This window comes from Onychostoma macrolepis, chromosome 07 (assembly GCF_012432095.1).
Source record: "Onychostoma macrolepis isolate SWU-2019 chromosome 07, ASM1243209v1, whole genome shotgun sequence".
Lineage (NCBI taxonomy): Eukaryota > Metazoa > Chordata > Actinopteri > Cypriniformes > Cyprinidae > Onychostoma > Onychostoma macrolepis.
This window is the reverse complement of record NC_081161.1, coordinates 25,830,144-25,858,138: the sequence shown is the minus strand read 5'-3', so window position 1 is coordinate 25,858,138 and position 27,995 is coordinate 25,830,144. Positions and strand designations below refer to the sequence as shown.

General features: G+C 37.6%; 2 protein-coding genes and 1 non-coding gene across 4 annotated transcripts; all 3 read left to right on the top strand.

The window, feature by feature from the left end:
* Positions 1-38: 38 nt before the first annotated feature.
* Positions 39-8,891, top strand: gpatch1 (G patch domain containing 1). Of its 2 annotated transcripts, none has more exons than XM_058783634.1 (19): positions 39-170; positions 327-461; positions 550-635; positions 739-902; positions 1,055-1,152; positions 1,260-1,315; positions 1,820-2,065; positions 2,163-2,313; positions 3,536-3,615; positions 3,716-3,920; positions 4,751-5,122; positions 5,222-5,400; positions 5,565-5,692; positions 6,245-6,563; positions 6,733-7,009; positions 7,112-7,252; positions 8,026-8,120; positions 8,233-8,366; positions 8,500-8,891. In XM_058783634.1, the coding sequence occupies exons 1-19, from the start codon at positions 101-103 to the stop codon at positions 8,525-8,527; spliced, it is 2,964 nt and encodes a 987-aa protein (XP_058639617.1). In that variant the 5' UTR covers positions 39-100; the 3' UTR covers positions 8,528-8,891. The 2 variants fall into 2 exon arrangements, with proteins under 2 accessions (XP_058639617.1, XP_058639616.1); XM_058783633.1 differs by having other exon boundaries at positions 8,230-8,366; positions 8,500-8,889.
* Positions 8,892-9,692: 801 nt separating this feature from the next.
* On the top strand, positions 9,693-9,766 carry trnat-agu (transfer RNA threonine (anticodon AGU)). Its single transcript has one exon. It is a non-coding gene; the product is annotated as a tRNA-Thr (tRNA).
* Positions 9,767-10,044: 278 nt separating this feature from the next.
* lrp3 (low density lipoprotein receptor-related protein 3) lies at positions 10,045-27,725 on the top strand. Its single transcript, XM_058783550.1, has 9 exons — positions 10,045-10,081; positions 10,584-10,815; positions 13,483-13,621; positions 17,760-17,965; positions 19,349-19,743; positions 19,830-20,051; positions 21,464-21,936; positions 23,322-23,454; positions 23,787-27,725. Exons 2-9 carry the CDS (start codon positions 10,731-10,733, stop codon positions 24,636-24,638), a joined length of 2,505 nt encoding a protein of 834 aa, XP_058639533.1. The 5' UTR covers positions 10,045-10,081; positions 10,584-10,730; the 3' UTR covers positions 24,639-27,725.
* Positions 27,726-27,995: the final 270 nt, after the last annotated feature.

The following is a 27,995-nucleotide window of genomic DNA, read 5'->3' as shown; positions in this document are numbered from 1 at the left end:
CGGTTCAACCGATTCATTGAAAAGATCCGAACCAAAAGAGAGATTGGTTCACGAATCAGACATCTCAGGAGCTCATGTGGCCACCGTACTTGTTGTAAACATGGCGTCCGACGAAGATAGCGATGAGGATTTCGTGACTTATGGAATTCCTTTAGAGCCTCTGGAAGAAGGTACTAAAATGTGTGCAGTGAAGCTGTCATTTGTGTGAAATTGCAGGTTTTTGATACTTAGGAGCTGTGAATGTTTTAATAAAAAATGCAGGCGTAGAAAGCGCACACTTCTCTACGCAAATCCACGGTGTTCGTGTAACGTTATGTGTATTTCAGATGAACCCATCAGAAAGCCGGTGCCTGTGCATGAACAGACGGTTAAAGACGAGAAGGGCCGTTTCAAGAGATTTCACGGTGCTTTCACTGGTGGCTTCTCCGCTGGTTACTTCAACACAGTCGGCTCTAAAGAAGGTCAGTGGCAGCCTTGCTCAGTGCACTGATGTTTTAATTCTGTTAACCGGGTCTTGTCTAAGTTTAACTAGTCTGCTGTGTTCTTTAGGCTGGGCTCCATCAACATTTGTATCAACTCGACAGCAAAAGGCAGGGAGACAGAATGCTAGACCAGAGGACTTTATGGATGAGGAGGTTTGTGTGTGGATCTCAGTTCTCCTAGTCAATAATACTGTGCCTTAAATACCTGTGAAGTTCTTGACATGTTGTGTCTAATAAAGAATATGTTTACTTGAAGGATTTTAGTGAGCATGGTATTGCCCCTCAAGAGATTATCACTACAGATGATTTTGCATCTGAGAGGAAGGATCAGTTAAAGGACAAGGCACGAGTGGTCAACTCTCTTGCTGCTCTGATACCTGGAGACCCCGGACTGCTGGAAGAGCTTATTGCCCCTGCAAGGTACTCATCACTCTCTAACTATATATATATATATATATAGATAGATATATATATATATATATATATATATATATATATATATATATATATAGTTAATCTAACTAAAATGTAGTTGTAAATTGAAGTTTTTACATTGCATTGTGTAATTCCAGGTCATCCATTGGTGTGGAGCTGCTGAGAAAAATGGGCTGGAAAGATGGCCAGGGAGTCGGACCAAGACTGAAGAGAAAGCAACGCAAGCAAAACACTGGTAATGAGAGAAAATATCATAAATGTTTTGCTTTAACTGTACTGCCATTTTTAGGTTTTAGATTTGGAAAGCCTACATGTTAACATTTGCTCTTTCTCATCTTTCAGATGTGGCTAAGCTTTACGGCTGTGCGTTGCCGCTCAATGGATCAGAGGAGTCAGAGGTGGGCATTGTTTGGTGTATGGGTTTTTCATCAGATTCAATTGAAACTTATTATGGCTGTGTCTGGAATCATATACTTTCATAACTGTTTAAAAAGTGTGTTCTAGTATAAATGTAATCTGGATGTACTACATCTTGGATGTAGTGAAGTGGATGTACTTCCAATGTTGTCATTATTGTTATGTGACTTACTAGGGTCAGCTGCGTCGCTTTACTTCTATTCACAAATCCCCTCCCGTGTCTTGGCATCATGGCATAGTAAAGTGTCCACTAGATGCGCAATTCAGAAAGTAGTAGATCATCTGGGTACTTTTCATCTACTGTTGTATGAATACTGTGAATTCAGATACACTGCTCTTTTCGCATTCTGTTTTTAGCCTACTGTTTAGTTGGGAAGTGTGGATATTCGGATGCAGCCTATGTGATTATAATGTGAAGAATAGACTTACTGCTGAACTTTCTTTAGTCAGACTGAAAAACATATACCCAATTTTCTTTTTTAAAGGAGGATGATGATGAATTCGCTCCAGAGAATGTGACCTTTGCCCCCAAAGATGTGGTCCCAGTGGACTTCACCCCTAAAGTTGACTCCCATGGTCTGGGTTACCGAGGGCTGAACCCACTTCAGGCCTTGGGTGGCGGATCAGAATCAGCACATATAAACCTCTTTACGGTTCAGTCTGACAGAACAAGCAGCTTATTTGGGGGCAGAAATTCAGGACAGCAACGCAGGGGTGGGATTGCAGGACAGGTAAGGCCAAAGTACAATCAGTAATGACCTAAAAAAAATTAATTTGAACACTTCTATTTGAAGATACATGCTGACATTAGTGTATACATGTGTGTAGGCTTTTGGTGTTGGTGCAATGGAGAACGAAGATGCTGATATTTATCATAAAGACTCCATGTCCAACTATGATACTGTTCTGGGAGGAGAAGAACCAGGGGATGGACTCTACGGATGGACCGCTCCCCATCAGTACAGCAGGAAAAAGAATGGTTGGTCTGACAGGAAGTACTTTTCTGTGTTCTTATAATGTCATGATACTTCCAATTAGGGGTGTGCGATATATATCTTCTGCGATTAATATTGTAATTGTTGTTTTAACAATGTGCAATTTGACATTATCGAGTATTCTGCAAAAACCAAACAAAACAGTGCACGCATACATTATGTGACGATGTCAAGTGGGTTAAACAGTGCGCGTGCGCATTCAGAGTGTGTTTTTTCACTGCATGATTCAGTCTATTAAAATGCATTTTGAAAGATCACAAAATTCAAGATATAGGGGCAGAAAATGTACATATTTATATCATTTTATATAGTTAAAATCACAAGAAGAGTGACGTGTTTTTTCCTTCAAAAATAAGCTTGATTACAAATGTGATACTGATTTTATACAGCAGTTCAATAAACAATAAGTTAATATTAAGAGACTTACGTTTTAGACACCATATTGCCTGTTTTTGCTCTCTTTTCCACCACAGAACAGTTTTGCATCTCTGAGCAACATGATGGTGTTTTGTTCCTGAATGAATCAACCTGTTTAAATGATTCTGTTCATTGACTCACTTGTTAATAGTGACTTGCTGCCACCTACTGGCGGTTTTAATTTCACATTTAAAGTATCTTTTCATTTTTTAAATAATTTCAAACATCAGTTTTCAATGTTTTATATTTAAAATATCAAAACATTAAGCATTTGTAACTGCAGGTTGAAGCACTCCCTCTGAGCTGAATTAAACAGTGTGTAAATACATCTAAATGCCACTTCAGATGCAACTTCTGCAAAGATAAATTTTGTTAATACTGGTTTCATTTGTTTGGTAACAGCCTAAATTTCTTATTATTCTAATTGACTGATTAAATGTAACGATTTGACTCAAGAAGAAATGGTTTTATTAAAGGTAAAAATGCCAATAAAAGGTAAAACCAATTTAAACTGAAATGAAAAGACTAATTTCTGTTCACTGATGTGAACTGACCGCACAGAATGAAGAATATCAAAAACTGCAGCTGTCCATGGTAGTCAGATATCAGCACAATAACACACTTGGCAAATTATCGTCTAATTATCCTTATCCCCAAAAATATCGAGAGATTATTTTTTTTCAATATCGCACACCCCTACTTCCAATCACTTTGGTTGTATCAGGATGTCAGAACAGAATGCTATTTGAGTGTTTTTCTCCATGACAAATTAATTTGTTTTTGTTCCAGACTCAAAAAGAGATGTGGTATATTCTGGCAGGATTCTGGATGGGTTTACATTGGCCTCCGAAATCACAGAGATTAAAATAGTAATATACACTTTATTCACAATAACACTACTAGGCTTGAGTTCCTTTATTAGCTTGTAAGTTGTGCAGTTAAAATAGGCTAATTGGTTTTGTTTTCTAGGTCTATCCTCCCCCTGATTTGCCCCGTGATTTTCGGCCCGTACATTACTTCCGTCCTGTGGTTGATTCATCCACCGTCAGCCCCATCATTGCCCAGGCACTGCAGACTTCACGTGGACACCTATCACAGGAAGCACCGCAGCAGGGTCGTCACAGCTTAGACTCTTCTCAGAGACGTGACATGCTGGGAGAAACACCTCTACAGGGTAATGATGTGCCTGCGTATGTGTTGAGATTGTTTAAAAAATAATTTGAATCATAGATTTGTAATTGCAATTGAATTCAGATTAAGGCTGATTTTCACTACACGGTTATCAAGAGTGAAATGATCCATGGAAATACTATTATTGTGATATCTATAGAAATATTGCAATCAGTCAAATTGATCTTTTGTGTTTTCTCTCTTTTTGGCTGATGTATCACTCAGAAAGAGTATAGGTAGTCGGAGAGAGAGTTAGTAACCATAACTTTACAAAATAACTTACTGTACTTAATGCACTTCCTGCATTCTGAGGTGTTGCACATCCCAACTTTTTACCAGAATCCAAAAAGCTCCCAGACTGGCGTCTATCATCTCCTCCGTCATGATTTTGTTCAGCAGTAGTAGCTACACACTGTTGTTGTCTTTTTTTCCTCTTTTATGACTAGTGACAACCATTTCACTGGTTGAAGTGTCAACCAGATAGTTACTGGCAATTGATGATATTATTTTAAGTTTAGTATTAGCATTCTATAAAGATTTCATTTTTCAGATACCATGGTTTTTGTCAATACTGGTATATTATGACAGAGCCACACAACCCCTTCTGTGAATTAAAATGTAATCTATATCTAAAATATGTAGCACAAAATCAGGGTCTGTTTGTTATTTACCATTTGTTTTGAATGTGAATAAATTACGAATTTCCGTTTGTTTTGAATGTGAGAAAATCTTAATGAATACACTTTTCTTTTCTTTTTCTTTTTTTTTAAACCAATAATGTATTATGGGCAATTTTTTAAGCCAAACTTAATTTAAAATGTGTTTGTTTTGTAGGCCCAAGCTCTGTGTTTGAGCTGCTTGGCAGTAAGGACCGAGAGCGGCTGAATGAGATCCGCAGTGCAGCCAAGGAGCAGAAAAAGTCCGTGGTAAACCTTTCCTCAGCTGAAGATCGAGCTGCTCTGGTGGCTTCGGCTAAAGCTGCCGCTCTACAGGCCCTGTCCAGCCGCTTCCAGTCAAACACCCCACAGCCCGATTCTCTAACCTCTCCAGCCAAAACTCAGGCTTCCTCTGAAACACAGATGGCTTTGAATGCTTGGTCCGGTCCCACTGCAGATGCTAGCAAAACCTTTAAACCTTTTGCAAAAATTCCTCAGAAACAGGCTCGCTATGATCTGTACATCAACAAACTCAAAAAGGGCGATAAAGGTGAATTGGATCAGTTATGTTTGGTGTGATGTATCCTAGACTTTGTTCATTTGGGCTTGGCTAAATATCTGATTTCCACTCTGTGGCGGTGATTTGTAGATGCCCTGGAGTCGAGTCTGGACTCTTCCATGACGGAGTGGGAGAGAGGGAGAGAAAGTGATGAATTTGTGCGTGCTGCATTACTCTATAAGCCCAGCAACTCTTCTCTCTCTTCACGTTTCACACGTGGCAAACATGAGGATGATACAGACAGTGTTGAGGTCACACGGGATCAAGAGGTACGGAGTTACCTTCAGTACAATAAGTTAACTTTTCACATTAAACTTTAGTAATAAGTTCAGGTAATTTGTTTGGATAAAATGGAACTAAAAGGTGCTTATGGATCAAGAATAGTCCACTGTATATTATAATTGTACTTTAATATTCACTCTGTTTTTTTTAGAATGATATGGATGACAAGCAGGCCGCTGTGAAGATGAAGATGTTTGGAAAGCTGACCAGAGAAACATTTGATTGGCACCCTGATAAACTACTGTGTAAAAGGTTCAACATTCCGGACCCTTATCCAGGGTAAGACAGACTTTCAGTTTTGGTGGATCAAATCATATGCTGTATCTGAAGATATTCCTTTATTATTTGAGTATATAAAGGTCAAGGCAGGGCAAAAAAAACAACATTGGTGATTTGCACTAATTGAAAGAATACACAATACAATTATGATCATTTTCAGCCTCAAAGAAAATACAAGTACTGTTAATGCAATGTGTATTTTTTGTACTTTCCACCAACTTCTTTTAAATAAATGTAACATTTTTAAACATTTGATTTAAAATGATTACATTTAAATTTATATTCAGTCACTTTTATTGCTTAGATATGTTTTTCTTTTCATTCTAACAATATTGTAGTAAAATTAAATAAAAATAGATCAATCGTTTGTATTGTATTTTTTTATTGACATTGATACATTGTCACTATAAAATTTACAATATTTTATTTTTTTATTTTTTCTAATATTTTGTGGATTTTTGTCGTTCTAAAAATGTATTACTTTCATTGGAAGAAAATGTATTACTTTCATTTTTCTCCATGTGTTCCATTTATCTTGTCTGGCATTTGCAGGTCCAGTACTGTGGGAATGCCTAAAATAAAGAGAGATAAGTACTCGGTCTTTAACTTCCTGACCGTAACGGATAGCAGTCAGGTCAGCAGGGAGGCCCAGAGTGCTTCCAAACCTCCCAGCTCCAGCACAACCCTTCCCCATTTGACTCCAGAAGTCAATAAGAAATCCAGATGGGACATAGCAGGGCAGGTATCTGAACCTAAAGACCCACTTAGTGCGTTCCTCAGCGAAACGCGCAGTGAGGTTTCAGCGGCCAAGCAAATCGAACCTGGGGACAAGAACCAGACCGACTCTTCACATGCTTCTGCCAATCCAGAGGTACCAGTGGATACTTGACTGTATTCATTTAACTCTAATTATTAAAAAGCCTCCTAAAGAATACATTTAGAACATTTCTCTTTTACAGAAATAAATTTAACGCTAAAGTAGTTTTCATTTAGTACTGTATACAACATAATCTCAATGTAACAATCACACTTTTATGCAGGTAAAAGTGGCTCAGTCCGATGAGAAGCAGACTGAGCCAAAGACTGAAGAGGAGGAGAAGGAAGAGGATGAAGAAGAAGTGAGGCCTCCTATGGATCTCTTTAAAGCCATCTTTGCCAGCTCGTCAGATGAGAAGAGCTCATCATCTGAAGAGGATAGTGAAGAAGAAGAAGAGGTGGCCCCTTCAACATCTGAACCAATCCAGAGCAGTGCAGAGACACTCAACCCACCCATCTCTGCTCAGCTCACTCCTGCTCCTGACATCAGCAAAGTGCCAGGTATATTCTGAAGATAAGCTGTTCCACAAAAATCTTTCATTGATTCAGATGTCAGTGTCTAATTATCATAATAATTTATTGACTGTTTTCTCTTCCCCTCAGATTTAAAGCATCTTACAGTCCAGAGCAAGCCATCTGCTGAAACAACTACAGCACAAAATACCCAGTCCTCCTCACAGAGTGCTCCTGATAAATCTCAAGGCCTGGATGAAGAGGAGTTTGGCCCCAGACTGCCACCTCCTGGTCAGTCAACATACTCACTGCAGTCACCATCCCCCTCATTTATCATGTGAACAACACGTTAAAGCAATAATAGTAACTTGCATTTGGAGTAAATAAATGTCTAAAGCATGAATGTCACTAGAGATCCTAAAATTATGGAATTGTTTTCAGCTAAAGCCTGGAATACACTACACGATTTTTGCTCCAAATTTCCACCGATTTGCAGTCTGGAGTAGTTGAAGCTAGATGATGAAAGTCAAAGCCAGCCTGCAGATTTGAGTGACAAATTCCATAGAATTTCAAGTAGTGTATTAATGGTCACAGACTCCGAATTGTTTTGGTTTTTTAAGCTTTAGTCTATAATTCCATCCAGTTGGTTGGAAATTGCTTGATATTTTCAGCCGATTTTAGAACACATGTTGTTTTCATTTGTTGTTTTCACCGTCTCCTAGCAACAGTGCGCTTGTTTCTGCCTGAGTTTGTTGTAATTGGAACAACTTTAATGTCTGATAATGATCCTCAGTCGTTTAGTGTGTGAAGGCCAGTTTCCTCTGTCACTATTTACAAAGTGTTTTAAACTGTTCAGTTCAGAATCTGTTCAGAATTTAAAATCTGTTCAGAATTTAAATGTCGTGTAGTGTATTCCAGCCTTTAATCACACAAGACATAGTTTCTTTAATATCTGAGACTTCTGAATATACGGATGCAGTAATATTAGTTATTACTTTTTTATCTTTTCACTAGCCTGTCTTTTATATTAACATAACGTTTTACATTGTGTGTCTCTTTACCAGGGTTTATTCCATCTGCACACTCGCCGCAGCTAAAGAAACAAAAGAAGAAAGATAAAGAGAAACACAAAGCCAAGAAACACAAAAAAGAGAAAAAGGTGGGTTCTTCTGGAGCAGATGAGCCCAGTCTGAGTGCCAGACATCTTTGCAAAATTAGAAAGTACATTTAATTTAACTTTTTTTTTTTTTTTTTTTTTTTTTTTTTAGAAGAAAAAGAACAAAAAACATAAGCATAAAGGGAAACAAAAGAAGAGGGTAGAGGAGTCTAATAGCAGCTCAGAAGACACAGACTCCAACAGTGAAGATGAAAGTAGAGTTGTGTCTACTAGTGAACTGCTCCAGAGGTCAGAGCTCATATTTTTTATCATAAAGCATTTTATAATGCATCTTGTAAATGGTAAGGTTGTCTTGGTATACATATTAGTAATTTAATGCTTGAAATATGATTATTTCTCTTTCTCTCTCTCTCTGGCTTAGGTTAAAAAACATCAGTAACAAGAGATAGAATGTGTCTGAAGAACCGAGAGTGAAGATTTTGTCTTACAGAAACTTCAAGATGAATACTAATTTTGTGTGTGTGAGAATGTTACGTATGTTTTTGTGTGTGTGTGTGCGTGCGCGTGTGTTGGTGCATTTAAGTGTACCTGATGGCGAATGTGTTATGATTGCAGATATTTTTAGTAATAAATTCATAAATACAAAAAGATGAGTGATTATTATAATAAAATGTCAACCAGCTGCATGCTAATTCTGTACTCTGTTTCATTAATTGAAAAGTTGCTGACAGTTTAGGTGCTGTAAGTGGAGCAGATAAAACATTCCAGATTAATAAAACTATTCCCCACCCATACAGTACACCCGACCTACCCTCACCCAGATGTTAATTGTCTATTAACATCTGAATCAGAATCAGAAAAGACAAGTGTGTTTACACAAGGAATTTGTCTTGGTTGACATTAGCTTATAGTGCTAAAAAAAAAAAAAAGGTAAGTCTTCACTGTCTGTACATGTATTAAAATGAAATATAGCACAAATAACAAAGAGAATAGACAATACATTTAAAAAAAAATAATAATAATAATAGCTATGTGGAGATAAAAATATAGGGGGAAAAATACCAATAGATTAGAACATATCTGCTATAAACATTTACACCATGTGTAACTAGGTTTTTGATAAAATCTAATACAGTACAAAATTTAAATATATGTATTCTGCTCTCTTGGGGTTTATTCTTCAGGATTAAAAAACAATCTACATGATCTGGTCACGATCTGCATTGTGTTCTGTCAGGACGTATACTGCAAAAGTGGCAAGGATAGGTCAGGCACAGACAGTCAGCAGATTTTGTGTCTTAAAGGGATATAGTCGACAAAAAATACTGTCAATTAATCACGTTCATCACATTTGTACAGTGTTCTCTCTGAGCAACAATCTAACGTTACACCAGATCGCACAGCGCGCATTTTGATGTGTAAAAATGTTAAGCGAAACCTATACAACCTAAACAAATGGTCAAAACGGTGTCAATACTATGATGTTTCTAAGCGCTGTGTTCAGTCCATTAACAGATTCGTAACCTTTCTGTCCTTTCGTGCTTCACAAACATACTTTACTTCGTTCTGGATGAAGTAGCCTATATATACATTGAAAAGGACCAATCACGCAGCGGCGCCGTGGCTTAGTTGGTTAAAGCGCCTGTCTAGTAAACAGGAGATCCTGGGTTCGAATCCCAGCGGTGCCTTTTGTACCGTGCAGGCACAACAATACTTTTAAGTACGTAACACCAGATAAAATAACAATTTTAAAAAACACTGCATTCAAAATGGACTAATGCGACTGGAAATGTATCGCCAAGACAGTCTAGTCGTATGTACGTTGTAGAAACTGAGCAAAAACTTTTGAATTTGAAACCAGTCGGTCCACAAATCTTTCAAAATGACTCTAACACGATCTTGTATTTATTGCTAAGCATGTAAATAATAAAATGGTGCACACGCCATGATATCCAGCGATGCATCCCTCCGTCCACAAGAGCGCAGGCTTTCACTGCCAGCTGGTAAGTCTCCTCCAGACAAACCATGAAAACAAACCAAGGCAAATTCTATGAAAAAAAAAAAAAAAACTGTTTACATGACTCCATCATAAGATCTTACACGAATGCATCCAGGCCTTTTTATTAAGATGTAACATTTAAGTTAAACATTGGCGTTTACATCGGCATCATGTTATCTTGGTGTTTTGAATTATGATCTCAGCGTTATTTTGCATGAAATGCGCTTCAGTAGTCTTCGATGGACAGATGAAGTCCACTGAGCTGCATTGCCGCTATTACTTCACCATACATCTTATTACATAATTGGCACACTGTGGAACTATATGGAAGTAGTGGAACGATATTATCACTCGTAAAGATATATTGCGAAAAGAAAAAGATGTAGTGATTAATAAGTAAATGGAACAGGCTTAGATCGCCCTAAGAAGAGCATTTCATTGATGAAGAATCATTGTGTGCCCTGTGCTGTCCCCGCTGAACCTCCAATCCCGTCTCTCCTCTGAAGGTCTCTCTGCCTTTCTCCAGACAGCGCAATGAGACTCTCGGAAAGAGGGAGAGACGCTGCTTTTGATGCTCGAGCAAGACGCTAAACCGACGCGAGCAACATCTGTCTGGATGCTGAGGAAATGAGCTGAGTGTGAACGAGAAGAAGATGACCGTGATGATGGAGAGGATCGGGGCGATTCGGCTTTACCTCATGAAATGGATTTGTCTACGCTGGGCTTGGGTTTGTGTGGGTAAGTAGACTTCTTAAGGATTGTGATATTATAATTTGTCATGTATTTAATAGAACAAAAGGCGCACGGTTTATTTAAATTAGCAGTCATGCTCTAGCTCACTTTTTATTGCATTCTACCTTTTTCAGCCCACGTGTCAGAATCATATTAAATATTTCATTCAGAGCATAGGCAGATGATTGCAGGTTGAAGTATGCGAATGGCAGCGATGACAAAGAAAGGTTAAGCGGCGCACGCAGGTTTTGCAGCATTCATACCGGGAGAACCGAGGAGGACGGATCCGCGTTCGGCTTGTTGCCATGGCAGTTATAAACACGGCGGTATCAGCCTGATCTCCTCCGAGACCGGCTGGCTGATTGTGTGTTTTTCTAAAAAAAAAAAAAAAAGTGAATTATTGTGCAGCCTTTCGCGGATAAAAAGCAAGTGGAGTTGTTCACGTGCAATTCTACACACCTTGTTGTAATTAAAATGCAAACATTATGTATACCACTTACCAATTTTGCTAAAATGGTTCACTGGTTTCCCTAGACTGGTCTATTAGTTGGTTTTAGAAATGTTTGGGACACTTTTCAGTAGGTCAGACTGGTAGCACACCTACTGAGCACCAGCATCTTCCAGGTTTGGAGACCGGCTTAAACCTGTCCAACAAAACATAACTAGCTACTCTATTAAGATAAGATCTGATGCACTTTTTCGACCTCCTCAGCATTCTGAGCATTGGTTGTTTCGAGCATAAAATCTATGTTCACAACTAGACAGCAATGCTCTCACGGTCTGCCAAGCCTTGGGCATCTGATCTCACCCATAATCTATTCCTAGATAGCACTCTAGGCTTGTTTGAGTAACACATGATCTGTTGAGGTCAGCTAAATGCTCAACAAACAACCGCAGATAAAAGAGTGAGAAAGAGACGCCTGCTTTTGCTCAAGCAGATGCTCTTATACCAGAGACGGAAGCACAGAAAGGGAACGAATGGCTGTGGTATATTGGAGGTGGTATCCAGTGAAGGGGTGGTGACAAAAGAGGGTTTGGTTGGGGGTGGGGGCATGATGATAGTACCAATGACACCTAGAGCTCTTCTTCTCTCACACACAGACAGACAAAGGGACCTTCTTCTCTGTTTCTTTATCACGCTCACACACCCAAATACAAGCCTTTCCCTTTGACTATGGATCTTCCATGTTCAGATATGTTTTCCCCACTAAATGTGAGTGTTAGTCACTGATATTTACACAGTGTTTCCCTGTTGAGGATGTTCCATCTGCTAGACGAAGACAATGAGCATGTGCATTATATTCAACTGTAATAGTTTGCAATAGTTCTGAAATTAAAAACAACAAATCCAGGTATCTCAATAACAGCAAAATGTTCTCCTTCCTTTGTGTAGAGGTGATTTGATAGGATTTAATTTAGGGAAAGTAACAAAAGCAGACACAGAAAGAATATGGGGAAGACTGTTTTGAGTTCAGGTCATTTAAGCCTCACTGCCTTATTTTCATCTGTGTAAAATTCAATGTGTTGTCTACCCTGATTAAGATTATAATGTGTGCTGTATGTATCTCGGAAACTAAAAGGATGTCAGTGAGCCTTGAGACTCAACATCATAAAATGATTTGTGCTCATATGCTGGGATTCCCCTGATCTCTGTCCTGTTCTCTCACACGGAGAACAGGGTATTATTAGCTGCTTCTTTTCAGCTTTGCCTTCAGGCATTCAGACGCTCCTAGACATCATCATATTATATATAGAGTAGAAGCAGTCGCTGGGTGTGTGAGAGATGTGTGTTCATCCTGGAGGGTAGTGAGGAAGTGTCGAGGATGGAGCTGAGAAGAGAGTTACATCACAACATGTGCTGCCATCACGTCATGCAAAACAGAAATATCAGGGAATTTTATAATTGTGATTTCTAGTTCTTAAAAGGTCATGGAACTATTGAAGAGAATATTTTTCTTGTTGTTCAGCTCTAAATGTATTACATATTTTAATATATATTATTATATAAAACCCTGTAATCACTAATGACCGGAAAAGTCAAGGACTATTATTATTATTAATAATAATGATAGATTATATTTTGATATTTATATATATTGTATAAAATATTTTTAAATCCAGTAATCACAAATGACTGGATAAGTCAAAGATTATTATTATTTTATTATTATTGTTTAAAAATCCAGAAATAACGAATAATTGGAAAAGTCTGGGAAATTCATGAGTCTAAAGGTCCATAAGTTCTTTACTGTTGTTTTTTCTTCTTCAAGAGACTTTAGCGTAAATAAAAGGAGAAGAAAATGCTATAGAAAACAGTTAATTGTTTATACGCTTACTTGGACTTACTCTTTCTTCCTGGACTATTTCTGTTGCTTCCCAGGCTATTTCTTTCTTGTCTTATTGTATTTCTGTTGAGATTCGTAATCATTAGCACACACTCTCACACACTTCCCCACTAAATTGAGTATTATGTGTCATGGCAATTCCACAGGCTCTCTCTTTTCCTTCTTGAGTGAGTGGATCAAATTCTTACCATCATATATACCTCAGGACTCCATAAAGCCTGGTGTGATGTGTTGATGTCGTCTCAATCCCAGTGTGTCAGCTGTGGTCACTCATGAGTCACTCTGCCACACACAAACAATGCACATGTCTTCTGTGTGTGTTCCTCAGCTGCCTGTGGTGGGAAAGTGGAGTTACACACCGAGAGGAGAGGAGTGATCTACAGCCCATCATGGCCCCTCAACTACCCGCCCGGAGTGAACTGCAGCTGGAATATACAGGGGATCCGCGGAGATGTGATCACAATCAGGTAGACGCACACAAGCAGTCTCTCACAGTGGTGACTTGATTATTTCTATTACCATGATACATAACACGCCAACTGTCCTGTTCTTGTGCATTTGTATTTCTCCTCTGTCCAAGCAAGAAATGCTGCTTTTCATGAACATCAATTAGTCACAGCAACTTTCACACCGGTAGAGACCCCAACAGCTTTTATTTATATACTCAATTGTATGACTGTATGGTATTTCCAAACAAAAACCCAATGTAAGGTTTTTTCAATTTTAATTGTTTTTTGCATTTCAGTGTTTATGAGCCTGTTTGCAAGTGCATATTGGTTTGCGCATTCTTCCATATGAAAGTGCTTAGACTGCTGTATGACTAGAGCTGACTGCAGGGATTTTATAATGTACTTTTTCTTGCCTCTCCTGCCACTGTTGTGTGTGTTTGTGGGCTTCGTCACCGCTTTAATGATATTATCTAAAAGCATGACATCATCTCCTCAGAGATTTGTTCTTAGAGGAAACCTGGTTCTTAGTGGAAAAGGATAATAGTTCTGATAAATTGAATTTTAATTTCTTTTAATCCATACTGGCTAATTACTCATTGTCTAAAAGCTGAAGTAGAGGCATTTATGCAACACTTGATCAATCTCATTTTCTCAAATTGCCTCAGACAGACTGGAATCGTACTCGCTCATCCAGTACTGCGATGAGATTTTTATTCCTGCTTATATTTTCTCTATTCCCATTTGAAAAAATGAGAAATGTTACAAAATGAAATGTTACAAAGTAAAAAAAAGAAAAAGTTTTACTTTTTAAAGATAATTAATGGGTTTTGATGTTTTTTAAAGTAAGCTTTAATTTAGTCCATTGCAATAATGGAAACTAGACTACTATAATGTAATCCCATATATCTAGAAGTGAACACATTTTTGCTGGAAACTAATGGTACTGCATGATTTGTTTATAATTTTCTTAAGGTTTAATGACTATCACAAGTTAATATTGGCAGCCTAATCTTCGTCTGCCAGCCATTGTTAATCCTAGTGTTAAAACCTTGATTTAATTCTTCCAATTTTAAGACGATGTTTAATACATCACAAAAACAAACAAACAAACACTTAATATATATATATATATATATATATATATATATATATATATGTGTGTGTGTAAGATCACTGAATATAAGATATTGTAGCAATGCAGCACTGGCCTGGTAGGTAAAGAGGCAGTTATGCCAACTGGCCCAAAACTGTCTGGCACTGGCCCCAGGCCATCAGGTCATCCTTATTGTTGAGACCTGTCTGAAATATTCAGAAGCTTTGCATAATGTGTGTGTGTGTGTGTGTCCATTTGATTGACAGCCAGAGGAGATTTTAATGTCTGTATTTTAATGACTATAACTATACTGTGAAAGTGCAGTTTAATAATGTGTATTTTATCATATAAATTTAAATAGTTTCTGCAGTTATTGGGTCACACAGTAGGGGTGAAAGTAATATCTCTGCATTCTGATGAATGAACCATTTACTTTAGCGAAGTGCTTATTCTTGCTTATGGCTATAATATTTGTGATTATATAAATATGATATAACAAACATAAAATCATTAGGTGAAATCTGTTCAAGAGAACATGTCTTAGACATGTTTTGCCTCTCAAATGGTCACAAAACATTACTAATTTATCGTAAAACAAACAGTAGAGTTTAAGTAGAGTTTTGTTTAAGCAGCAAGATTTGGAGAGTATATGGGGAAAAGAGAGGTAAGAAAGAGAACAGAGCAATAGATGAGTAACGTTGTCAAGTTATTGGCTGCAAATAGCCCATTCTTCTGTAATGGTACTGGATGCTGATTTTATCTCTCACTCTTGAGTATTTGTGTGTGTGTGTGTGTGTGTGTGTGTATGAGAGAGAGAGAGAGAGTACTCTGTGATAATAGTTCCACTGCACATATTCTCTCTCTCTTTTGCTTATGTTCTCCCATTCCATGGTATCACTGAAATGTTATAGCGTCATTCCTATTATGTGGAAAAATCAATATGATTGTGTAATTTAAGGAGGTATCACAGGAAATACTATGATATCAATTAAAACAATTTTCCTAAGGAAAACGATTAAGAAGCACCTGTAATATTTCTTAATACATTGACATTTTTTATTTTAATGGCATGGCAAAAAAATGGCTCAAACCATCCATTTAAACCAAAAATTATAAAACTTGTGTCTTGATTATAAAACTAATGATTTTTAAATGTAATATAAATACAAGTTACATGATCATTTATATAAAAATTTGATCTTTAAAATTGTTTAAGATCTTATATTAAAATAAATATGATGGGTAGATGAAAATATGCTCCAAGTATATTAGGGTCAATATCACCATAGAGTGCCTTTCAACCCTCACAATACTCAAAAATTGATTTTAATTTCCCATTCGCTTTGTCATATCATAAATAGTAGACACTCAAGTACTATAGAAACATATTAGCTGAGCTCCCACACATTTTTTTTTTTTGATAATTATGGGCCATTATTCAAAGCATAAACCATAAGATATGTCCACCGTGTCATGGACATATATATTACTGTTAAATACGTTTTCATTGCAAAATTAAGATGCAAACTATACTTTCTGAAAGGTATGATGTCCCTTTCCTAAACAGGGTTATTTGTTTGCTTTCAGATCATAAATACATAAAAGACTTCATGTAAACCTTGTGTTTTTAAAGAAACTCATACAATTCACACAATATTTTTTCTTATTTGGAGAAAACTGTGATATTTGGATGCAGTTTTTTGTTTGCATGTTATTGACCCCACACCTAGCTATTGAACACACTGGATTATATAGATATGATTTAATTATTATTTAAAATATTATTGTAAAATATCAAGATGACAGGGTGGACCAGCACATGACGGTGTGGACACATAATGCAGACCACGCAAATCATGACAAAATATGAAAATGAAACATTTATTCAACTTCTAAAAAATAATATAATAATAATAAATAATATAATTACATCCTCAATCACATTGATATACCGTCTCCTTCCCATTCATTTTCATTCAGTGGACATGGACATTTTAAGCTTCAATTAGCATATTAGCTTACAACAAACTGTGTCTAGCTAAATATTTAGTCTGGTTGTTGAAGAGAATTTGGTATATTTAAACTGACATATTTTGAAAATACTGTATTCTAATCACTTCTGGCATATTTTATGCCAACAGGGTGGACCTGTTAAGCTTGGGAAAAGCAAGTAAGCAAACTCAGACTAAGAAAATTTGTCAATTGAAAAGTCACCAACTTATTCACCTCCGCCACTGAAGAGACAAAAAATCTGTTGTCCTGATGTCACTAAAGGGGATGGCCTTTTCTTAAATGGGCGGATTTCCCAACACAACAGGGTGGACAACCATTCAAGGGACATGGACAAAGTCTTCTTTTTTATTAAATACAAATATCATTTTTATTACCAAATGATCAATACACTCAAATTGAGTTTAACAATATAATAATAGAGAACAAATTTTTTATTTTATGACTTGACTGTATTCTAATCTCATTCAAATTTAATGAGCAGTGCATGGGACAAAGCAAAATAACACGCATCCTCTTACATAAAACTAAAATAAAAATCAAGAAAATGTATCTAAAGACCCAAGTAATGCTTTTGTTATGAATATAAAAACTTAGACTAATATAACACACCCTTTCATAGTCATTTTTATGTTAAGTTATCATGGCAAATGAGTTATTTACATACAGGACACCAAAAGGCACCCTACCGTGATATTGACCCATTAAGAATATTTTCTGTTCACCTTGTACACAAACAGAACTGTCTTATATTGTCACAGCAGAAGGGGTTGGCGTGGTTGCAAATGTAACCTTGAAATGAAAACGAATCACATAAAAGGGTCACATAAGGAGAAGAGAAGAAATGCTTTGCTATGCTTGGATAAAAGTTGTTTTATTTTTTCGATTGTTAATTTGACTTTTTCTTTATATCGATTTATTGTGCCTCTGACATTTCATTTGATGATATTGTTCTAGATTTTTTTATGTAGTATACATTATTATACAGTGGACGTGCTGAAGCAGCTGAGATTCCAGCCCATGTATTAAGCACCGTGTATTTGCTGTGTCCAGTTTTCACAGCTTTGATGTGGAGGACACGGGGGACTGCAGGGGCGACTGGCTACTGCTCGGCCCCACATGGAAAGCTGAGTATCGGTTCTGTGGCTCTGTTCTTCCTCCTCCTTTCATCTCCTCCAGAGGACGAGTCTGGGTCTACTTCCACTCTCAGGCTAACAGCTCTGGACAGGCACAGGGCTTCAGACTATCTTACATACGAGGTGAGTGAACTTAGAGTGTGAATATGTTCCATTAGAGCCCCTTCTGCTCATTTGTGTTTTATAGTGGGGTATAAGTGGGTAATACTTGTGCCCCATGTTCCAAGTCTTCTAATATGATGACTGTGTGAAAAACTCATTTTCTGTCATTTTCTCTACTGCCAATACTCACAAATTTCATTTATGTTTGTACACATTCAAACCTGGTGCCTCACAATGCGTCAGATGTCATTTGTTATTGTGTGCCTTATAACTAATTGTCATGCAACGAGTTATAAATACAGACAAGCATAGACTAGCGTCACTGAGATTTTTAAAATATTTTTGATCTAAGTGCTCACAAAGGTTGCATTTATTTGATCAAAATAACAGCAAAAACATTAATATTGTAAAATATCACGAATAACTCTTTTATATAAATATTTTATTCCTGTGATGGCAAAGCTGAATTTTCAGCAATCATTACTTCAGTCTTCAGTGTCACATGATCCTTCAGAGATCATTCTAGTATGTTAATTTGGTGCTCAGCAAATGTTTCTTATTATTGTCATTGTTGCAAACAGTTATGCTTCTTAATACTTTTTGAGGAACACTTTTGTGGAAATCTTTACTGTTTTATTTCATCTTTTCTGAATAATAGTACATTTTTTTAATTAAAACAAAATCATACTAACTCCAAAATGTTTAAACAGTACTGCATAATCTGCCTTTCCAGTGAATTTTTTTTTTTAATTACATTTTTGGGTGCACAAGACACCAAACAAGTATAGTGGTGGTGCCATATTATGCATTTGTGTTCTAGGGTTTAATATTAGGGTTTATCATACTTTATGCGTTTCCTTTTGAGTTGTAATGTTTCATCAGATTAGTTGTTTTCCTACATTAGAGAGCCACTAAATCTGTTGCCGTGGTGGCATATAGATTTACTGTAAGCACAGATTGACCAGGCGAATGCAGATCAATAGTATATGGCCATAGAGCCTTGATGAAACGCTAATGCTTTGCAGCACGTGTTGCATAATGATCTGTGAAAACTGATGTGCATATTTGGATTGCACTACTGTCAGTGTGTATTAGACAGATCTCAGCTGTGGATTATGTAGTTAGATCTAATATGTAGCTAATGAAGATGAAGGAGATAATTGGCTGTCGTTACTCAACTCCACGGGGCATGTGTGCATGAGTGTGTGCGTGTGAGGAGTGAAATGCTGTGTTTGTGCGTTTTCCTCAGAGGTGCAGTTCAATCAATAATACTGTACGGCTGTGTTTGTTAAGCTGTCACCAGGCAAACACCATCTGCACCATCACCATCTTATTTCAGCAAACAGTCAGTGTTTACGTGTGCAAAAGACTCTCTTTGTCTCTGTCTGTTTTTTTATTCATTAGGTGGACTGGGTCAGAGTAGTTGTGAGAACGATGAATTTTTATGTGGGAATGGTAAGTGCATTCCACGTTCCTGGCGCTGTAACGGATTGGACGAGTGTGGAGACAATACAGACGAAAGGAGCTGTGCTGCCCCACCAACACCCGCCCGGGTCAGTCTGTGTCCGCCTGGTACCTTGCAGTGCTCTGATATCCAATCTACCCGCTGTCTGCCGGTGTCTCTGCGCTGTAATGGAGCCCGGGACTGTCCTGATGGATCCGACGAGGCCCACTGTCCCGACACGTCCTGTGGAAAACGCTTAGTCAACTTCTATGGGACGTTTGCCTCACCTGATTTTTTCCGTCCAAACAGGAGCGCTGGCACAGATCTTCACTGCACGTGGTTCCTAGACACACAAGTATGATAAGAACCTCAATTTTTCTCATTTTAGGTTGCATTAAATCACTTATGATTGAGCGTTGTGCTTGACTGTTTTTGTTTCAGGACCCAAAGCCGTTGGTGCTGCAGGTGGATCTACAGCTGGGTGTGGGAGATTCTGTCCGTGTTTACGATGGATTGGGAGAACGTGCAGAACGCCTTCTACAGAGTCTCTCTCACCATAATAACCACAGACGAGCCCTGCTGGAGTCGTCCCAGGGACAGATGAGCATCTTCTACCACGCCAAACCACACAGCCCTGGACACGGATTCAACGCCACCTACCAGGTCTCTTATTCTTGGTGATGCTGATAAATTATGATAAATTATGTTCTCCATTTGCATTGACATTGTGTGTCTTGATTGAATACTTTGCAGTAGTACTGTAATGGGTCATTGTAGCAAAAGCTCATGGAGACCATGAACAGGCAACAAGAGTATTTAATCTAAACTTAGCACAAACAGAGACAGGACGAATTAACTCAGGAAACATAGGACGATAAATACTAAACCAAACAAGGACTAATGGGCTAATTAATAGACAACAGGTGAACCGAGAATGACAGACAATGGAAAACTAGATCAAGGCAAGACAGGAGAACAGAAACGCACAAAAACACAAACTAGAAGTCCATAACCCTAACAAGTACAGTGTAGAATTGTCTTTTAGTACATAGTTAAAAGCTTGGTTTTTTTCAAACCTTGTATGAAGATATCATGAAGTTATGTATCCTGATCTTTATGTGTTGACAAGTTTGGGTGAAAAACAAAAATGTGAAATAAAGTAATACTTCTATTCAGCAAGAACACATAGAATTTATTTAAAGTGGCAATAAAGACTGTTATGTTTAAAACATTTTTCAAATAAATGCTGTTCTTTTGAACTTTCTATTAATCAAATAATTCTTTAAAAATGTATTATGATTTCTACAAAAACATTAAGCAGCACGGTCGTTTTTAATAATATTTATTGATAATAGTAAGAAATGTTTCTTGACCAGCAAATCAACATATTAGAATGATTTCTGAGGGATCATGTGACACTAAAGGCTGGAGTAATGGCTGCTAAAAATTAATATTTCCCATCACAGAAAAAAAATTGTTATATATAACATTTTAAAATCCATTACTATAGTTGTTATTTTTACTGTAGTTTTTTAATCAAATAAATGCAGCCTTCTTTCAAAAAAAAAAAATACAGCCACACATATATTCACTATACATACTCATACTACTCACTATTAACTAAGAGTTTTCCCTAAACAAGCTCTTAATTTGCTGCTTATTAATAGTCAGTAAAGTAGTTGTTAGGTTTAGGTATGGTATGGAATTAATATGTGCTTTACAAGTACTAATAAACAGCCAATATGCCAGTAATATGAATGCTAACAAGCAACTAGTTAATAGTGCGAATTGGTTGTTTAAACTTAAGTGTTACCAAAAAATCTTACCGAACAGTAGTGTGTATAGAAAAAAATCAGTTCAAAAAGTGAAAAATGTTCATGTCTTGTTAATACATTATGGTTTGAAGCTATAGAGATACTATGCTATGGCTATAGAGAAGCCAAAATTTCACAGTGCAGCTTTAACTAGATATCCACAAGCAAAACTGTGAAGTAATCTGTACTTACTGCAGTTTATGGATAGGATTGATACACTGTGACACTAATAATGTTCAACCTCTATCCCTCTCTCTGCAGGTTAAAGGGTACTGCTTTCCAGGTGAGCATCCATGTGGCACAGACGAGGGCTGTTACTCTGAGCTGCAGCGCTGTGATGGCTACTGGCATTGCCCTGGGGGGCGAGATGAGGAGGACTGCCCACTGTGTCAGCCGGGAGAGTATCCCTGCGAGGGTGGCAGTGGGGCGTGTTACTCAGCCTCCGAGAGGTGTAACAACCAGAAGAAGTGCCCCGATGGCTCAGATGAGAAAAACTGCTTTGACTGCCAGCCTGGAAACTTCCACTGTGGAACCAACCTGTGCATCTTTGAGACGTGGCGCTGCGATGGGCAGGAGGACTGTCTCGACGGTAGTGATGAAAGAGACTGTCTTGCATCTGTGCCCAGGAAGGTGATCACAGCGGCTCTGATTGGCAGCTTGGTCTGTGGGCTGCTACTGGTCATTGCACTGGGTTGTGCCTTTAAGCTCTACTCGCTCAGGACAAGAGAGTACAGGTGAGGTGATTTCCATCTTCTTTATGCCTGCATTTAAACTCAGAGCAAAATGTGTCAGGAAATGTATAGTGAAAATTCATGAAATTTTCTTACATGGTTTTTCATGCTTTATAGTGTATCTTTATATTATGTATATTATATGTACTGTATATTACTTTTTATATTTATTTTTATCGATGACTTTTGCCTCAATAAACTCCTAATTTGCTGCTTATTAATAGTTAGTAAGGTATGTTATGTTTTAGGTATTGGGTAGGATTATGGAATTTGGTCATATGTGCTAATCAACAGCCAATATGTTAATAATAGGCTTTCTAATAAGCAACTAGTTAATAGTGAGAATCGGTCCCTATACTAAAGTGTTACCTGTTTTTCTTACTAAATTTGATGTTTTTGCTTAAAACAAGTAAAATGGATGCTCACCAAAGCTAAATTTAATTAATCAGTGTTTTTACAATACAGTAAAAACAATACTATTGTGAAATATTATTACAATTTAACATAACTGCTTTCTGTTTTAATATATTTAAAATATTTTTTTGTCTAAGTCTTTATCTGTTTTGTTTAGAAATTTTAGTTACACTTTATTTTAAGGTCCAATTCTCGGTATTAACAAACTATGCTATGACTTTTGCCTCAGTAAACTAATAATTTGCTGCTTATCAATAGTTAGTAAGGTAGTTGTTAAGTTTAGTTATTGGGTAGGATTTTGGATGTAGAATATGGATGGTAATGCAGAGTATGTGCTTTATAAGTACTAATAAACAGCCAATATGTTAATAATTGGCATGCAAATAAGATACTAGTTAACAGTAAGAATTGGTCCCAATACTAAAGTATTACCAAAATCTTTACTGGAAAACAAAACAAAATATTAAGAAAATGAAAGATGTATTATTTTTGCAGCTTCTCACTCTTTCTTTTTTATTGGTAACTTACTCTATTTTCTGCTAAATGGATTTCTACTGTTATCCAAACCATTTTACCTCCATAATAAAACCATTGCTGAAAATCTAGAAAAGCACAAGTTTATCCCAACGAGATAAAGAAAGAACACATGAGGAGAAAGAGGATTTACTCTCTCGTTTCACTTCAAACATAATTGGATCTGCAGTAAAGGCCCGTATGCTGCTCTGGGAGGTGATGCACAGTTTTTCTCCAGTTAGCCTTGTAAAGACACAGCAGCACCCAAAATACCTGCACTTCATCAAACTGTCAAAGTATCGCTGGTTAAGTAACAGCTCTTGGAGATTCTCAAGAGAGATCCTGCCTGAATGTGTTCAGTAGCTTCCCTTTTTAAAACGCCTTTGTATTTCTTACATTTTTAAACAGCGTCAATCAGCATCTTTATAAAACAGCTCTTTTTGTGTTCCTCTTTCTCGTAGAGCTTTTGAAACCCAGATGACTCGACTAGAGGCGGAGTTTGTTCAGAGGGAGGCTCCACCCTCTTATGGTCAACTGATAGCTCAAGGTCTCATACCTCCAGTTGATGACTTCCCAGTGTACAACCCAACCCAGGTGTGTGAATATGACACTGAATTTGAATTGAGGTAGCAAATAGGATTTCAATTCAAATTTTATAAGGGCAAAAACAGATCTGTTTTCCATTGTCAATAGTGTAGCAATGCACATAGCACTGCTCACACAGAAGTCAAAACAACTTTCTATTGGTCGACGCAGTAAATTTACACGAACAACAAGCAAAATCTGTATGGGCAACTTTTTTGCCCTGATGAGAAAATTCCCAGTTCCTATTGAAATGGCAGGACTTTGCTTGTGAAATAATGCAGAGCAATGGTAAATGTGACTGGACCACTTTTTTCATAAAGCTTTTTTTCTGTTTCTCCCAGGCATCTGTTCTGCAGAATCTCCGCTCAGCTATGCGGAGGCAGATTCGTCGTCACTCTTCTCGTCGTTCCTCGTCACGGCGGCGACTTGGTCGTCTGTGGAATCGCCTGTTCCATCGTGGATCTCGGTTACGTGGTCAGATACCTCTCCTCACGCCTCCAGGCCACACACACACAAACACACACCCCGATCTGAGCCTCCACAGCTACAACACAACGGACGATGGCATCGAGGAGTCACGTGAAAGTGCGGGACAGACTCCGCCACCCTGTTCGACGGTGGCGCTGGGACTGGCCCTGCAGGCTCACACTGAGGCCCTCTGCCTACCTGACAGAGAGTCTCCATCCTCTCCTCTCTCCCTGCCCTCCCCCAACTCACCCCGCTCCACCTCTGACACCCTGGAGGATGAAGATGATGAAGATGACAGAAGTTTAGAGGGGATCAGAATGAGATCCAAACAGGGCATGTCTCCGAAACATAAAGATGACGACAGCCCTCCCGGACCCCCCGATAGCCCCAAACGCAGCACAAGCCGGTCGAGATCCTCCAGACGGCTGGTGCAAGAACTGGCTGCAGAGCTCAGAGGAGTCTCTCTCTTACGGTATACCTCTGTGGGCATCTCGCCGCTTTCCTCCCCTGAGTCACCGACGTCCTCCAGCGGTCAGTCTGAGGAGCAGAGAAGCTTTCCTACATTCAGAAATCCACATATGGATGCACATACAGACTCACTCACAGATGCTCACGGACACGTCAGGAAATCTTCAGTAACAGAAGAGGTTCCTGGTGATAGTGTCAGGCTTTGCAGACTCACAACTAGCGAGGAAGAGGATGATGAGATTTTGTTAGTGCACTGAATAACCTTTATCACCATACCTGTTCTGATTTTGTGCCAACACAGTGAGCCTTACAAGGTTCAACCAACAGCCTTCCATCCAGAGTCATAAAGTACAGTACGTTTACATGCGCAGTTTAATCAAGTTTTTTGCATTGTCAAGCTACATTCTTTATATAAGTATACATATATATGAAGGATTAAATACACAAGGCCAAGGCCAATTGCAGTCTGATTTAAGGGATAGTTCACCCAAAAATGAACATTTTGTCATGAATTACTCACCGTCATGTCGTTCCAAACCCATAAGACCTTCGTTTATCTTCAGAACACAAATTAAGTTATTTTTGATGAGCTTTCTGACCCTCCATAGACAGCAATGCAACTACCAAGTTCAAAGCCCAGAAAGGTAGTAAGGACATCCATAAAATAGTCCATGTGACATCAGTGGCTCAACCTTAATGTTATTAAGCCACGAGAATACTTTTTGTGCACAAAGAAAACAAAAATAACTTTATTCAACTATTTATTCTCTTCCGTTTTAGAAATGAATGTGCGTTTACGACAGTACCACGACAGTGGGTGGGTGGACTATACCTTTAACATGTATACATGCTGGACAAAATCAAGCTACAATTACATCTGAGTCTGTTAGTGTGACTTTGCAAAAAACAGACTGGTACTATTTCAGTCAGCATTTATATGCATTTTAAAAAGACAAATTATTGCTTTAGTAAGACTGAATCGATCTTTGTGTACATAAACATATGCTACCGTTCAAAGGATTGGGTTCAGTAAAGATTTCTTTTTTTTTTTTTAAAGAAATGAATGTAAATCAAAAGTGACAATAATGGATTCTACATTGTTACAAAAATGTCCACTTCAAATAAATGCTGTTCTTCTGAACTTTCTTTTTACCAAAGAATCAAAAGCAAAAACTGACAGTTTCTACAAAAGCATTAAGCGGCACAACTGTTTTCAGCATTGATAATAAGAAGTATGCACCCGATCAGCATATAAGAATGATTTCTGAAGGATCATGTGACACTGAAGACTGGAGTAATGGCTGCTGAAAATTCAGCTTTGCATCACAGGGAATTACAATTCAACAGTTATGTTAAACTCTAATAATATTTCATAATATTGCTGTTTTTTTATGTATTTTCATAAAAGAAAAAGGCAACCTTGGTGAGCGTAAGAGACGTTCAGAAATGTAAAAAATCTTAGTGACTCCAAAACCTTTGAACGGTAGTGTGCTTACAAAGTTTTGAGTCTTGTACTTGTAGAATGTTTGGCATTTACTCCGTCATAGTACAAGATGGAGGATTCAATCTCAGCTCAGGCTCTGCAGTGTCGTGCTTAAGTAGATCATTTCACAGTTCAGCTCCAGATTGTTCACTTGCTAGAAATCACCAAAAACCTTATGAATGTGACACTATAACAATATTTCACTACCATGATACTCTCCCACATGGAATATCATTATAACACAGAACTTAATTTGCCTGGATCTCTGTTTTCATCAGTAACATTCTGACTCATGACCTTCAGAAGCTCTGAAAAGACTTCAGAGATCTCCTCTCACCTCCCCAACGCCTTATAAGAGATTCACCATGTCGCCCGCAGAGGGAAATGTTCCTGCGCTCATTTCATTTCTATCAGAACCAGCCAGTTGTCTCAGAATTATGCTTTATAGATTCAGCACTGAATGTTTGAATGTTGGTTGTGCTCTACATTGGATATTGACCTCTTGTATTATAAATACACTACCGTTCAGAAAGGTTGAGGTCGGTAAGATATTTTTTTGAAAGTTGAAGTTTTTGAAAGAAGTCTTTTATGCTCACCAAGGCTGAATTTATTTTGTTGGTAACACTTTATTTTAGGGTCTCTTAACTAGTTGCTTATTAGCATGCATATTACTAGAATATTAGCCATTTATTAGTAGCAATTAAGCACATATTAATGCCTTCTTCTACATCCCTAATCCTACCCAATACCTAAACTTAACAACTATCTTACTAACTATTGATAAGCAGCAAATTAGGAATTTATTGAGGGAAAAGTCGTAGTTAATAGTGAATAAGTGTTCCCTATTCTAAAGTGTTACCATTTTGTTCAAAAATACAATGAAAACAGTAATATTGTGAAATATTATTAGAATTTAAAACAGCTGTAATTTATTTCTGTGGGCAGGTCCACCACTGACATTAATTAATATTAAGAAGCTTTTTCCCCATGCAAAAGACAGCGAGCCTTTCCTGAAGGGAAGCAGAACTCAGGGATTGTATAATGGTTCATGAAAGAGAAGCAGTTAACCTGGATTTCCTTGTTAACAGCTGTAGTCTATAGGTGTACTGAGAAGAACTGCTGCCTCAGTTGAGTTCTGAAGCCATCAGAATATCACAGAGTCGTGGGAAAATGACTCAATAATCACATTTGTGCTTGAGCTCACACACATTGGTGTCTTTGTTTTTCATATCAGCTGTTATAATTTCATCTGCGTTCATGCATTTGGTACTTGAGAGACTTGTTTGCCAGTAAAATTATGTTGCTTCCATATCATGTATGTTCTGTTAATAAATGTAGTGCTACATACTCAGTGCAAGTCACACTTGCTGCTTTAGCACACTTGGTCCTGGTCCAAGCTTTGAAATAAGAACTAAAGCTGGTCCTGTCTCTGAAGGGTCAGTCTGTTCCTTCCTTTCGTTCTGTCTGCTGGCTGACTGCCTGTTATTTCACACATTTCCATCCTCCATGTTCTGACTGCAGGATCTCTTGTCTGATCCAACAGGTTTAAGAATGTGCCATTTCAGAGATTGACAGATTTTATAGAATCGCAGATGTTTTAATACATTGTGAAGCCTTTAGATTCAGTGCCATTATAGAGGTCATGCACTTTCTGTCTTGTCATTTTAAATGGCTGAAGATTAAAGCACTTCTAAGAGACTTTACTTGCGACATCCATCATTACTTATTTGACATTTTTTAATAGTGTATTTTATGTTCTGTGAAATTCAAGTAAAATCCAATAGAAGAGATCAATCAACACATTAGTTATTTGGCCAGCAGCTTGAAATCCTAGACCAGTGGTTCTTAACCTTTTTGACTCGAAGGCCACCCATTGTCCAACACAATATTTGACCACAACAATTCACCATTATTCATTTTGTGTTTACAAAAGTTTTGAAGAACTGTATGTTCTTGAATAAAAACAATAGTTATTGAGGGAGGAAAATAAATTATATTTAGTTTTTTTAGCATTTTAATTGCATTACATTCATATAATTAATTAAATAATTGTAAGTCATCCCGTGCCCCTCTTGGATGTTTACTGAGGCCCCCTGGTTGAGAACCACTGTCCTAGACTGACTTCCCTTTT

Bases quoted from the DNA above. Each gene is read 5' to 3' on its own strand.
- gpatch1 (XM_058783633.1), top strand. From the start codon at position 101: ATGGCGTCCGACGAAGATAGCGATGAGGATTTCGTGACTTATGGAATT. The intron at 171-326 runs GTACTAAAATGT...TGTGTATTTCAG, and splicing joins TTTAGAGCCTCTGGAAGAAG to ATGAACCCATCAGAAAGCCG. The intron at 8,121-8,229 runs GTGGGTTCTTCT...TTTTTTTTTTAG, and splicing joins AACACAAAAAAGAGAAAAAG to AAGAAAAAGAACAAAAAACA.
- lrp3 (XM_058783550.1), top strand. From the start codon at position 10,731: ATGACCGTGATGATGGAGAGGATCGGGGCGATTCGGCTTTACCTCATG. The intron at 10,816-13,482 runs GTAAGTAGACTT...TGTGTTCCTCAG, and splicing joins CTGGGCTTGGGTTTGTGTGG to CTGCCTGTGGTGGGAAAGTG. The intron at 19,744-19,829 runs GTATGATAAGAA...TTTTTGTTTCAG, and splicing joins CGTGGTTCCTAGACACACAA to GACCCAAAGCCGTTGGTGCT.